The 15,120-nt window shown below is 38.2% G+C and overlaps 1 protein-coding gene across 3 annotated transcripts in view; it reads right to left on the bottom strand.

Annotated features, from left to right (window-relative positions):
* Window positions 1-15,120, bottom strand: part of TPK1 (thiamin pyrophosphokinase 1) — a 323,634-nt gene that overhangs the window by 156,400 nt on the left and 152,114 nt on the right. For all 3 annotated transcript variants that reach the window (XM_032182791.1, XM_032182789.1, XM_032182790.1), the window contains one exon: window positions 8,300-8,372. In XM_032182791.1, coding sequence (XP_032038682.1) covers window positions 8,300-8,372 — 73 coding nt within the window. The remainder of the gene's footprint in view (window positions 1-8,299; window positions 8,373-15,120) is intronic.

The following is a 15,120-nucleotide window of genomic DNA, read 5'->3' as shown; positions in this document are numbered from 1 at the left end:
TGAAATTAAGAATTGAACAAAGATTTTTCTTGGTTTTGTTTTTACCCAGCATGCACGAACAGCACAATGCAAGCATTGAGTCCTGAAATCCTTTGCTTTACAGAAGATCCATTTCAACAGGACTTGCCAGCATGTAACTGTACTTGTATTAGCTCAGCAGGACAGAACACAGGCTGAACAAAATTTCCGGCCAGTCTATGTAATGCCACAGTGGTTTAGCTGTGCACACACACCTACATACCTACAGGAACGCTCAGCACAATCACACAAATACCAACAGAACAGGAGAGATAAAGGTGGATAAAACATGTTCATCTGCTCTTTACCATAATATATATATATAAAAAAAAAAGCAGAATCAAACTTGACTAACAAAAGTCAAACTCAAAACCAAAAAAAAAAAAAATCTAGGTGACATTGTCTATAAACACTTAAACTGGCAAATGCATTGCCACAACTTTTTATGTATTCCTTCAGTCTTCTCAGTTTGAAGAAAAGTGTGTAATTTGGAAGGCAAACATTATGAAGCTATTAACTACTAAGATGCCTCTCTGACTTAGGAAATCTTTGAGCCATATATTACTGGAAGGTGAAAAAGTGTATCAAAGCAGCATCACTGTGCAGATATATGTTTTCAAAAGTATCCCATACTGGCACAGCCAAGACCAGACGCTGGTGAATGACCCTCTGGTCTCACCTAGTGTGACTGTCTGTCATGTTCACCTTTATGAAGTGCCACTGAGCTCTGCATCTCCTACAGATTTATGACATTTCTGTAACATTATGATATTACTTTCGTTTGGCATGAATAAAAAATCCACATAACCCAAATCACCCACACAACTCGCTTGAAAATGCGATCTTGACAAGACCTCTGAAATATTATTCAAGAAGGAGACCATTTTATGATAGCTCTGCTGAATAATTACATGACAAAGACATACAGAAAATGTCTAGTCCAAAATCTTAAACCCCATATACAATCTGAACTATTAATAATAGGATCATCACAGCCCTATAAATCTTTTTAACCTGATGAACCTGTATCTGAATTAAGACACTAAGGCTCTTTCAATTAATATCAGAAGAACATTAGAAAAAATAAATACAACATATAACTTGGCTATACAGACCACTCATTTTTCAGTAAGCTAGGTGTGTTTTGTCATTGTTGGAGTTAGCTGGCAGCTGTGTTTCAGTGAGCTGACAGGTAGCTAATTCCTTCTAAAAGCTTAGAAGTTAATAACTCTCAAATAAATTGCAGAAGAGCTTGTGCCTGTGGTTTGGAAAGTGCTGTCATGCAGGTGACAAGGCTATGATGGAAGGGAACTGTAATTTTCTCATGTGCCAACTGAGGCTTTTCTACTGCCTTTCTCCTGACCATACAGTAACATAGAACTGTTTTTGAGGGAAAACTCCACATTGTGCAAACTCTCTAAACGCTGGTTTCTTCACTGCATGTTGGAGATAAGAAGTGGGATGGGATATGAGGTTCCTCGGGAAGCGAGAGGACAGCATTATGAGGAATAACTGCAGTCAGCAGGGGTGCTGCATCTATACAGTTAATCTGGAGATGGGGGAGTGCAGCAAGAACACTTCCCCACCACAAACCACAGTGCCTGTAGCACTGCGACTAAAAGTGGAAAACGATTGAGAAGATCGTGTGTGTGTGTGTGTGACAGGTCCTATTTTGCTAGACCAGTCTGTTAGTCTCACTCACCAGAGCAAAGCCTATGGGACCAGACCGTCAAAAAGAGCTTTTCAGCAACTTAGAACTAAGGTTCACAACTGGAGATGCTTGAAATAAAGTCCAGGTGGCATTGGATACCCTCAACATGTTAGAAGCTCCATGAGGAGTTTTTATACTCAGCGCTTTTTATAATTATGTCAGAGATGTCTTCAACAGGATATATAAAAGCAGGGATTGCTTGAAAGCTGAAGTGGTGATTGTCAGATAGGCATAGCCCATTCAACAGCAAGACAGAACTGTTTCAGATCCACCCGCACAATTTTTACAGCTTCTCCTGAAGGTATAAAACCTCTCACAAATTAATCAGGTTCTAAAATGAAACATGATTTCTTAGAAAACTGTTCAATGTAACAAAAATGCTTTGAGTCAAATTTCTCAATATTAAAAGTTCCATCCTGTATTAAAATTTCATTTTAGAAAACATTTAAAATGCAGGGATAAAAGATAAATTAAAATAGACACAGAAAAAATCATTATTTTTTATGCATTTGAATTTAAATCATATAACTGAGAGAGATCAATTAACACTATGATTTTCCAAAATTAATAAAAATTTTAGCCTCAGAAAGCAAGCAAGGAATATGACACTACTACATGCAGTTCAGCAAGACAGTGTAGAAGTTAGAGAGATGTACAAGCACTGCCACACAAACACGTTTCATTGATCTAATTATAGATGCATCATCATAAAACAGAAAGGCAATGTTCACAACATATCTATTAAGCATTTCTACAACCCTGATAACCATTAACCCTGAAAGTGTAATAGAAAAAGGAAAGGAAAAGTGCTACAGCTACAGAACAGCCTGTAAAAATAAGCAGCTCTATGAGGTTTAAAAAGAAAAGAGAATAGGAAAAAACAGAATTGTAAATAAATTGACAGCATTTAATTACACATCTGAAGCAGTGCCTACAACATCTACAGAAGTCTATGTGCTTCTAAAGCATATACAGTTTGCTTAGTAGAAAAGCTGAACTGGATTCTTACTAAACTGCATAATCTGGATTCCAAAGGGCACTGCATTCAACCTTCTGTTTCTAGGCATCAGTACAGATTTAGTATAATTTTAGATAATGTCTTTGGTCTCAAAAACTTCAAAAACTGAGTCTTGTTTGAGGCATAACAATACAAATGGCTGTTTTATCTTCAAAGTGATGCTTAAAAGGTTTCAATAATAGAAACATCCAGCTAAAGCAGATGAGACTGCAGTGACAGAAATATCACCACGTCCTCTCTGCTTTGTGCAGTGTCATTTCTCATGCACTTCAGACTGTAAAAAGACTGCCAATGCATCTATTACAGGATCATATGAATACACATATTTATCCATGAAGTACAAAGACACTTCTCTATGTCTGTTTTAACATTGACAGAATAAACAGAATATTAAATTGTTGTTTTTCATCCTTCAGTTATAGTGCACTGTGATTTAAAAAGAGGAATTTAAACACAATATTCCATTTCCAGTTGAGGAGTGGTTTTACCCAGTTTTAATGATTTAACTCTTTAAAACATGGGAAACATAATCAGTTATTTTTTAATGTAAAGGGTAAAAGACTATTAATACTCACTTGACAAGCTAATGATGCAAAAGAAAGGCTGCAGAGAATAAAAAGTAAAGCTGAATAACCTGTGACACATTCTTTCCCAAAAGCATGAAGAGCCTAAATCATTACTTACACATCCCACTTGTAACAGTCTATTATACAATTACTTTCCAACATAACTGAAAAAAAAAAAAAACAGCAGTTTTGCCTTCAGATCTCTTTACTAACTACGACATGCCACACCTAACAGAGATAAACGTGAAGCAAATAAATCCATTTTATGGACTTTATTTAAATGAGGTTCCCTGACACAATGGCGATAATCCTTCTTAAGGGAAAATAGAAACACTGTCATGTAATCCTTGCTCAACCAAAAACATCAGAGGAATTGGCTTGAAGATATCACTTCCAGTAAAACCCTTTGGCTTTGGTAATCTGTATGTCATGTTTTCTGTAATGCCAAATATCTGCTCTTGCTTTCATCACTTAAAAGAGGTAGAAAACCTCTGAGTCTAGGAGCAGCATCCTGGCATGAAGCTGGTGTGATGGAGGAGTCAGACCTGTAATTGCTTTACCACAGTGATACATCTGCTTAAAGAAACGTACATCTACTTTAAAGAACCCTAATTAGTTTCACACACAGAATTTAATACTCCCCTTTCCTACACAGCACTATGTGAGGCTGTCTTTGACACAACCACTTGTAAGTGAATATAACTCAATAATTAACATCTATAACTTTTAATATGAAAAAGTAACATCTCTTAAACATTGGTTTGTTATATCCAGATAGACAGCAAGACATATGAAGAGCAGTCCCTTGGTTTGTTCAGCCCCAAGCAGAGCAGGCTGAGGAGAGGCCTCATGGCGGCCTGCAGCTCCCTCACGGGGGGAGCGGAGGGGCAGGCGCTGAGCTCTGCTCTCTGGGGACAGCAACAGGACCTGAGGGAACGGCATGGAGCTGGGACAGGGGAGGGTCAGGCTGGGGGTTAGGGAAAGGGTCTGCACCCAGAGGGTGGTCGGGCACTGGGACAGGCTCCCCAGGGCAGTGGTCAGAGCACCGAGCCTGCTGGAGTTCAAGAAGCATTTGGACAGCGCTCTCAGACACATGGTCTGTTTTTTCGGGTGATCCTGTGTTGAGCCAGGAGTTGGACCCAATGATCATTGTGGGTCCCTTACAAATCAGGAGATTCTGTGATAGAAGAAGTCATGATGTATTAATTTCTGTCGATAAGCATAGTTTAAAAAAAAAAACAAAAACACACACACAAAAACAGAAACGAAAACAAACAACAGCAACAAAAAATGGCTACTGGCACTCCTTTGTGTATGTAAAACTCAACATAACTATACAGCATCTTTACAATAAAATGAAGGGAAACATACTTTCAGCTTCAGAAACAAAGAGAAAAAATAGTATTTTAATTCCTGGTATAAATTTAACCACTGCAATTGAAATACCAAATGAACTTTCAGCACCACCTGCCCTTCATCTGGCAGTTGAATCTACAGCATTCAAGTCAGACTTTAGTGACAGAAAAGTTTGTGTGACTTTTCGCTGCACATCATACTAAAAGGCAGATGGGAGTGCAAAGGGTGAATACCTCTCGGTACTTGCTGCTTGGTTCACTTTCCTTGATATTCACTCCATGCATACGCTCCATGAACTGCTCCAAGTGTGAGAGCTCCTCCCTCTCTCTCTAAGCTCATTTGTGCTGGCCATAATGAATCGTTCAGTTATACTTGTGCAAAGGAGTTTTCCCTTCCCTGTGTGCCCTACCTCCCACCTTTTTCCTTTGTGTAACATTTGAATATAAGTTACACTAGGTATATATGCAAAAAAAAAACAGGGGCACAAAGAGATGAAAATCTATGTCACAGCATGAATTTTGATGAAGCCAATGCTCTAGCTATGGTGCAAGTTGTTAATAACCCCGGTCTGGCAGCAGCTCAAGACAGGTGCATTTGAAAGGGAAAACTCAAGACAGGTGTATCAAGAACAGGCAGGACAGCCTGCTACCTGGTGGAACAGGAAAGGTGGCTGGGAGCAGAAAATGTGAGCAGAAGCATTAGCAGTGCCAATAGATTATTCTTGTTATTTGGTGAAGACCTAACTACTTGAAGAAGCTTACCCAGACACACATTTCAAGAGAAAAATAAAATATTTTATTGTCCAAAAGTAACATGCTCAACTTCATAAACACCTGGCTCATGAAATTGTTGGTAACAACATGGGCAAATGAAACCTGAGTGATATTTTGTGATGAATGTATGTGCTTTCAGGTAATTCTATGTGCTAAGAATGGTTCTGGCTTTCAATTTGAGAAGGGGTATTTGGAAGCAATCCTGTGGAATGGGAAGTCTGTAGAAATATTCTAATGTTGAAGCCATGGAGCATGAATATCAAAAAGCTAGCAAGAGACAGGGCTTTATTTTGTACTGGGAAATACTGATCAGCTGGTAGACAGGCAGGAATTCTGTGGAGTCTCATCCAGTTGACCACTGAAAACTGCCACATCATATTTGTCTAAGCTTTGCTACAACACTTCTCCCATCTTCCCATTCATAATCATGAACAATTGATAAGAGAATGCTTGAAACAACATAGTTATACTAACTAATGGTATCATCTCGCCCCGTCTCTTGGTGAAATCTGCATGTGAGTCAGGGAGTGCTTCAGTAAGGGAGGAAGGACAACACAGAAGGAAACCCTAACTCACATAATGACGTACTTCTCTGGAATGAATGACATTATGCTGAGCTAATCATGCAAAGTTCTGTCACTGCCAGTTTTAAGCAGACCTCACCTATTCCTGGGTCACCAACACAACTGAACTTTGGAAATTGCCTGGACTACCAAACCTGCTTTTACTGGACAAGATACTTTACAAGAAAACAAACAAACAAAACCAAACAAACAAAACCAAACAAAAGCAAAACCATCTCCCCATCTCTCCTAATTCTACATTTCGTTATATTTGAGCCCCTCACTACAAGAAGGATATGAAGGTGTTTGAGTGAGTCCAGAGAAAGGCAACAAAGCTGGTGAGGGGTCTGGAGAACAAGTCTTATGAGGAGTGGCTGAGGGAGTTGGGATTATTCGGTCTGGAAAAGAGGAGGCACAGGGGTGACCTTATCACTCTAGGTACCTTAAAGGAGGCTGTAGAGAGGTGGGGGTTGGTCTATTCTCCCATGTGCCTGGCAACAGGACAAGGTGGAATGGGTTAAAGTTGCGCCAGGGGAGGTTTAGGTTGGATATTAGGAAGAACTTTACCAAAAGGGTTGTTAGGCATTGGAATGGGCTGCCCAGGGAAGTGGCTGAGTCACCATTCCTGGAGGTCTTTAAAAGACATTTAGATGTAGAGCTTAGTGATACGGTTCAGTGGAGGACTTGTTAGATCAGAAGTTGGACTCGGTGATCTTGGAGGTCATAGACAAAATGGTTCATAGACAAAATGCAAACTGCACATCAAGACTCAACTACAATGGAGCTGACAGTTGGGATGTAACATCCAGAAAAGTAGACCCTGTGAAAAATTGTAATACCAGTTCAGTTTAGCTTATCCCTTTCAATATCTGACTGCATTCTCCTCTCTCATATCCCTTTCATCTCCCCTCTCTCTCACTCTATCTGTTGAGCAATCCTTAACCTGCATTCTTTGGTAGCTTTAACCTACTCACCAACATGCAGTTGATATAAGCTTTAGTACCAGTCTGTGACAAACAGAGCAGTGCATTTTGCAATTTCTCACAGAAATTATTCACAGATCATGAATTTCCACTCTACAATGAACAGCATTAATCTGAAGCTTTTTTATTTTCACTTCACAAGTTGTAGCCCAAGGATTCCTTTACATTTTTCTTGTGCTGGTCTCCCAAGGTAGACTGCCATCATACACTTTTGCCTTCTAACAAATGAGGCAGAATATAGGAAAAAATATGGTGCTCCCTGGGGTACTGGAATCAAGTCCTACACACTCCTACAGCCCTCCCCTCACAGTATGAAATCATTTTTTTCCTATTTGATCATAAGTCCACCAGGGGAGATTTTAGGCAAATTAGAGCCTCACACGTTGAATCACCAGTAGACATATCACAGACCTCAAAGTCTACTATCTCCTGAGGATCAAATACTTACTGCTCTTCCAAGTGCAGCCTGCTGCAAATGTAAGCTGACACACTGAGGCAAACTCTGAATTTGCAGAAACCTGCTGTCCAAGGCATGAGGGTAAAGCACAGTGCTCAGCACAAAAGCCTATACAGGCAGGTGGGTGAACTGTCAAATGCAGAACAATAAGCTAAAAAAAGAACTTTAAAATATGGTAGGAATGTAGCCAACAATGAGCATTAAGACCTAAGAAAAATGAACCTACATTTATGTTGCTCACTGGAAATATGTTGGCTACATTAAGAATAAATTAATGGACACAGAAATTTGTCAAAAAAAAAACCAAACACACATTAAGGAGGGCACTCCACTAGTGAAGCACAGAAGTAGTGAGGACATAATTCAATACTTTGGTGGGTGATGAAAGAGACAGATGTTTCCATCTGCAGCTTCCTGCTAAAAAGGTAAAGCTGTATCATGCAAAAATCACAGAGAGAAATGTTCTTGGGAGTTTTTCTGGGTGCTAGCCATACGTGAATCTTGGGAGGTTAATCTTCATTGTTCTGTATCTCACAGAGCAAAAAGTCTCAGATTTTTCAGGAAGTTTTATCATCGTTTCTTGTTACTAAAATCTCCAGCAACATACCTTCTTTTTCTTGAGATGGTGCTATGAAACCACATCTTACTCAGCAGTCAGGCAGCTCACATATTGACTTCAAGCATTGCTACAGTGCCAGGCAGAACACCACTTCTAAGCCCGTAAGATGCCTTACACCTGAAGCCTCAAAGAAGCCAAGGGGCTTGTAAAAACACCTAATAACCAATGGAGGCAGTAATGGGTTGGATTTTACAACGGTCTAACACACAAACACATCAAAGGGATATTAATTTACCTTGGCCTTGTAGTACTCCTTGACTTCAGGCTGAATGGAATCAAAGTCACCACTGATGTAATCAGGCAAGAAGCTGAAAGGTAAGCAACAAAATGAAAAATTAATCCAACTTACTACTTTTTTTTTTTTCCCCTCAAGAGTGCTAAAGAGTACAAGCATTAATCTCTCAAAGGAACAGGAGACAGTTAAAAGCATGTTAAAATGCAAGTTGACACAAAGTAAGGTAACAGGCAAACGAAAACTGTCCCTTCTTTGCTGAGGGAGCTACGCATCCTTTAGATGTTTACACAGCTCCCCAGGTCAGTAAGGCAAGACTTGTATCTGCATGTTTCTAGGAAGAGAACTTGTCCCCTCAAATATCTTTCAAGCATATCACACAGCAAACTATTTGAAAAAGATGATCTTTGTGCTGTACATAAGCCTTGGCAGGTATCATTTGTCAGATGACAATGATAGCTTCTGAATAGCTGAGAGGTCACAAATGAGGCACTTCTCCCCTTTTTCCTTTCATTCCTCCTATTTATTTATTTATTTATTAAAAATCACTGAACAAGTTGAATTCGATGCAGCGTATCCGGTTTCATGCAGCAATTCCAAATATTGCAGCCTGAAGTCACAGGCAAATAATAACAATGGCTTAAGTGAGACTGCAGAGCCCTGAAAGATGGTATACAGGGGTCTTCTGTTGCAAAAAATCTATGTTTTTAATCAAAGGCCCTAAATTGGTCACCTTCAGTTTCAGAACACGATAAACATTAAGAGCTTTTGTGGGCTGTCAGAGTACTGTAACTAGCTTGTTCAATTTAGCATGCGAGAATGTGGTACGTTTTTCTACCTATACAAAGTTTTTGAAGTTTGCTAATCACTTGTCACAAGGAAATGTATTCAATGCGGTTCTTATTCTCCTGGTGACTTACTGCATTAAAAATCTGATGAATAAGTAAAGTAGGATTAGTCTGTTTTGCCACTGTGATATGCTCCAATCCACTATGAATGATGTTCATTTTCTTCCTTTCTTTCCTTCTTTTATTCCTGTGCTAAAAAGAACACAGGATTGCTAATACATTAGATGACTGATTCAACAAGGTACCCACATTTGTTCCAAAGATTTGTATTTCAGTCATTACTGATGCCAACCACTTCTGTTCTTTTCTTTGCTTATTAGAAATCCTCTCTCCAGAACACGGAAACCAAATGCTCAGGGATTTTTAAGTCATATCTTGGATGTACAAAATATATATAAAATTGATTTAAAATCCCAACTATCATTTGTAAAGTAATATTGCTGCAAATAACATAGAAAATGCAATGTTGTGATATTTATCTCAATTTGTTTGCTTTTTTTTTTTTTTTTAATTGTAGAATGCTTAGAAATATTTACTGCAGAAATTCTTATAAAATGTGCAATGAAACTTCAACTGCACTACAGAAAGAACAATTTAAGAATACTCTGAGGAAAAGAACAACAATACCCCAAAATAGAGCTTTCCATCTCGCCCAATTCTTGTAGTTTCAAGCAGCAGCTATGAAGACAGGTGTTTCAATAGCTGAGGCTCAATTGAGTTTTGAAATTAAAGCTGAGACTCCAGTGTTTTTTAACAAATGAAACACATAGCTCCTCTCCTCCATGGCTACTATACTTTATGATGAGCATGAGAATTCATTAGCAAATGAGGTTATGGCTCAAACTAAGTTACAAGTATTAGGCAAGGCATACTGGGGCAGCTTTTAACACACGATGTTAAACAAATACTGGGGAGTCTACAAACTCCCCAAAGGAAAACGTACAGAGTTCCTGTGTTCTGGCTCCATCCTAAGATTTCGAAAGAGAGGCAGGGTACCTGGCTACCATTTCCTCTGAAAATCAAAAGCTGCTTCAGCAGAAGCTGGTAAGCATGGTTGTTGCGACTTAGTTTATGTGCAGCTATTGCATTTCAAATTCACTGCCCTCTGCTATTATTATGGCTGTTATAAAAGGATATGTTCCAAAAATAATGTCACCCAAAGTGATGTTACCACACTCAGGGTGGGGGAGGGCAGTCCCTTCTGTACCACGTTTTATTGAGGACACAGAAAGCAACTTGAACACATGCAAATACTTCAGTGCTCTGTTTTATATGCCCAGGTCAGGGTAGTTCAAAACCAGCAAAAACTAAACAGAAAATTAGATTTGTTCCTTCATTGTAAGGCTGAACACCTCAATGTACAGACAAAAAAAAACATGTTTGTAAAACTAAAATTGCTGTCAGTTTACCTTTGCCAATGACCTATTTACTGGTTACACTGTGCCTAAAAACTACAGCTAATCATTTTCAATTTGTTATTTTCCTTTAGTTTATTCCAGTTTTAAACAAATTAAAGTCGCGCTAGGCATTACCGTGGTGCCCCTGGATGTGAGCCCCGGATGCAGCCCAGCAGGTTGGCAATTAAGAACAACAGCAAGCTGCCATGGAAAGCCAACTGGATATGACACATCCGCTCTGATGAAAAAGCTGATATGTTAAGATTGTTCATCTTACGAAATGCCGTGCATAAATCCAAAAGTGTCTTTGTCATTTTTTCTCTACATTAACTACAGACTGCAGTGCTTTCGAGTAATCATTTCTCCCGAGCACTTCAAGAGGAACTAGGAGCAGAATTAGCTGAAAAATACACCTTCTCTAAATCAAGTGCTTCTGCACAGTTTTTGCTCTCATCCAAATTAAAACCACTTTCATGACAAAAGGTAGATCAAATTCTACCTAAACTTTTACAAGGAAAAGCAACGAGAACCTCTGTCGAGTCTCTCATGTACTCTGACAGTGTTCCTGGTTGCACTGGGTGCAACCTCCGCCAGGTTGCACTATGTCCCATTTCAAAACACTCTCTGTAAGTATTTTGCTTGTAGCCACCACAAAACCAGAAATGACTAACAGAGAATAAGGAATCCTGGCTGGGAAATGTAAAATTTCAAAAAGTCTAAGCCTCACCTTATCAAACATTGCCTTTTTCTAAAACAGCATTTTTCTCTTCCCCTCCCTTTGAGTAACAACAGAAACAAACAAACAAAAAAATCTAGAAAGAAACTCTTGTTTCAGAAAAAAAATATCCATCATGAGTAAATCTTAGCTTGCACCATTTGCCTCAAAAACATTTCAGCTTTACCTTCAGAGGATGACTGTAGGTCTTTGTACCTCACTGACTATGTAAACCAATAAAAGCAAGCCAACATTCAGCTGAGAGTCAAATGCTGTGTTTGACTTAGTCCTTTAAGGTTTTGTGGGACAAAGTGTCTGATTCAGGAGAGTACAATTTTGTCAAAGCTATTTTCTTTTGCAATTAACAGGACTGAAGGCTGCTAATGACAGGACTGAAGTCCTTATGTGCCGAGCTGTCATAGACTAGCTAGCCTCAGAGGTTAGCACTAGCTGATTAAACAGAGGGAAAGTAATTGAGATATATATTGAAAAAGAAAACAACAACAAGAACCCATACAAAAGGAACTTAAGAATATTTTGTAATAAATGGTTTTCACTTGTTTTCTTTTGGTATAGTTTTGTATTTACTCCAGTTTTACTCCAAGCAGAACAATCCAGGAGAACAGGCTCTGGAGAACCCCATTATCAGGCTTACCACCATGTGAGAAGAAGAAATTATGTCAGAAAAAAAGGTAACCAGAAAGGTCTCTCCATAAAATTTATAACAGCAGCCCTTATTTAAAGTATGAATTAAAAGCAGTTATTTTATCAGTCTAACTCATGCTCTAACCTCAAATTCATGAACAATTCTTATTCTGTATCACAACTGTATTTAAGATGACCACTTCCCTCAGTGACATATATGGCACATATCCTTTAACAGAGGAGGTTATCTTTTTTTTGGCCTAAGATGGCAAAAGATGTCTTTGATTCCTTTACAAAGTACCATTTGAAATTTTCATTTCTAAACAATCCCGATGATGCAGTCTACTACATTTTATAACCATGTTTTACCAGTCTTATTAGCTATTAATTAGCAGTCTTCATATTAGGTCATGATTAGCTCACCTGAATTAATTCTCTGGTGCTCTACACTGACATTTATCAGAATTGAGTCAACTCCATAATCCCACTGGGACTCAAAGTGTAACAACATTCCTGTGAAATCCTCCTAGTCTACTACACTTTTTCTAGAGCTATCAAGAAACATAACACCAGGTATTGAGCAACAAAAATACCTGAAAAGTCTTGGACCAAACTGTGTTTTGTTTCTCTTCACTTATCGTTCTTCTTCCTTTTTATTTGTTCTTTTTTTTTTTTTGTTCCAGACCATTTTTGAGACATACAATACCTATATAAAATGAGTTTGAAGTTACAAGGGCCAGGATTGCTTTCAGCTCAGGACCTGAAGGCACTTCCATAGCACAGTAGTTATGTTACATTTTTAAAAGGAACAAACAAACAAAAAAAGTAAGCAAATTTTCAGTATGAAACCTGTAAAGGTTCAACTAGCTTACAAAAAAAGAGAAGAAAAAAAAAAAGAGCATAAGTTTTGAGACAGACCCCAGCTAGGGCATTCATCTAAACTGGACAAACGCTGAATGTTGAATGAACAGTTTTATGAACTCCCAGGATGCTGGGCTGCAGAGCAAGGAAAAAAAATTGTAGCACATCTGCCATAATACACCAATGAAATTTTAGTCACCACTACCATAAAACAGTGATCAACTCTATCCATAGATACAGATTATGAAATGAATAGAAGCTATTTAAACTCTGAGGTTCTCATGCTAAGTAAGCACAACCATGCCTTTTGCCTTCAAGAAAACCATATACTTGACACAGCTTAATTCAATAAGCAGAGTTATTTTCAAATATTCAACAGTAATGAACATCATGTTAAATTTTAAACATCTGAAGACTTGCTTCTTTATTCACTTTAAGAATTCAGTGTGAAGTGGTAAATATGCCTTTTTATATAGTTACAAAAGAAAAAAAAATACAACATGCCACACTTCAGCAGTTACTTTATAATAAAAAAACTGGACTGACTCCTTAAATAAATTGCTCTGGCATCTCTGTTCAGTTCTATCATTAATTCAAAGTTACAGTTTCCTAGTACTATTGACTTTTCTTGTGATGTAGCTCCTTTAGCACATAATTGTCTGCAATTAACCTTTTTTAAACAAATGTTAACATCAGAGACATGAACATTTAAAGGCAGTTATCTGTGGTACCCTTTGCTTCCTTCAGTTACAGCACAGAAAACAATCCCACACAGACAAGCTGTATATGCCCCAGCTGTATCACTCAAGGGCACAGAGTGGGTTTCCCACACTTTTTTTCCACTACTAAAAATGAATTTTAAAAATCAGTGCCTTTTACCCTGCAATAATAGACACACTTAAGCTACTTCCAGGTAGAAAAACACAGTGAAGATGACATGATTCCGATCTACCATGAAAAAAAGTCACTAAAGTCAGCCTTGACTTTTGTAAGCATCTTGTAGTTGGGAATACAGAAGGTAAAACACTTTAGCATTTCTTCAGGATAAATATTTAAACCATTTTATCAACAGCAACAAAACGAATGCCCTGAAAACTAATTTTCTGGCTGCTAAGATGCACTTTCAGCTTGCCCTCCTGACTGTCAGTTTTGACTGAAAGGATGAGGGTTGCTCTGGTCAGAAGGGTGTTAAGTCTGTTTAAATCTGTCAGAAGAATCCTGATAACTGCTGTGAAAATCAAAGTCTCTTTTTAACTCCCAGAGACAGCCACAGCACAAGTTGATGTCATTTACATTTTGTCTCAAAGCAGCACACTCACATGCCCCATGTAACTGTACGGAGGGATGTTCTTGAGGAAAGGAGAAATGTCAGACTGCAAGATATATTCAAAGTTAATGTATATTAAACCTGTAAATGTCTTCTTGGTATTACCTGCAAGGTTATGGCAAGTAAAGGTCACACCTGAAGCTTAAAAGCCAAACACTTAAGTAGCAACAGAATTAATGATTTTCAAAGTGGTCATTGAAAACACTGTGTTTTGTTTCACCTCAAACCGATCACAGGCAGGATTCCGTAAGCTATTAAAAAACTAGCTGAAGCACAGTTCCTAGCTCCACACTCTGCTTCCCAGTTAAGACCCCCCTGAAGTCAGCTAGCCTGCTTTTCCTGACTCCACGGTTCACATCACAGTTATTTCAATCCAAAAGTCTCCCTTATCACTGTATAACTTTTGTATTAGGGTGCAATTGACAAAGGCATTATGCTAGTTGCTGTATGAATTGAAAAACAAAACAAGACAAACAAACAAGCCTGCAAAGCCCATTCCATCTTCAAGATCTTAGTAATCTCTAATGTTCATTATGTGATTGCTTACACAGAAATGTAATTCCCAAACAACATTTTGTACACTACAATAAATCTAGACGACAGATTTAGCACAAAAAATAAGAAGAACAGAGGAAACCATGCTACAGACCCAAGTTTAACAAAGAATGCAAGTATATGCACGTGTAAGGACATATATAAATACCAAGTTTGTGTGACCCTGCCAGAATCCTTTGCATAGATTATTACCAAGTGTATGGGCTACAATCAAGAAGCTTCACAGTTAAAACTACTTGTTAATACCTGGAAACCTTGGAGAACAGCTTCTTTTCCCCTTACTTTATTAAAAAGCTTAGTGTTAAAGAGCATAAAAGTATTGTTTTATTTGCAAATGCTGTGATTTAAAGAAAAAGATAAAAATGTGTGAAGATACGAGGGCAATAACGCATTCATTTATGCTTGCTTGGTATGCAGTGTCACCTTGCAAATAATAAAAAATACCTGAAATAAATTGCAGATCTTATTACCCTCAG

This window comes from Aythya fuligula, chromosome 2 (assembly GCF_009819795.1).
Source record: "Aythya fuligula isolate bAytFul2 chromosome 2, bAytFul2.pri, whole genome shotgun sequence".
NCBI classification, from domain to species: Eukaryota; Metazoa; Chordata; class Aves; order Anseriformes; family Anatidae; genus Aythya; species Aythya fuligula.
The sequence above is the reverse complement of the archived record's forward strand: the minus strand, read 5'-3'. Positions and strand labels throughout refer to the sequence as shown.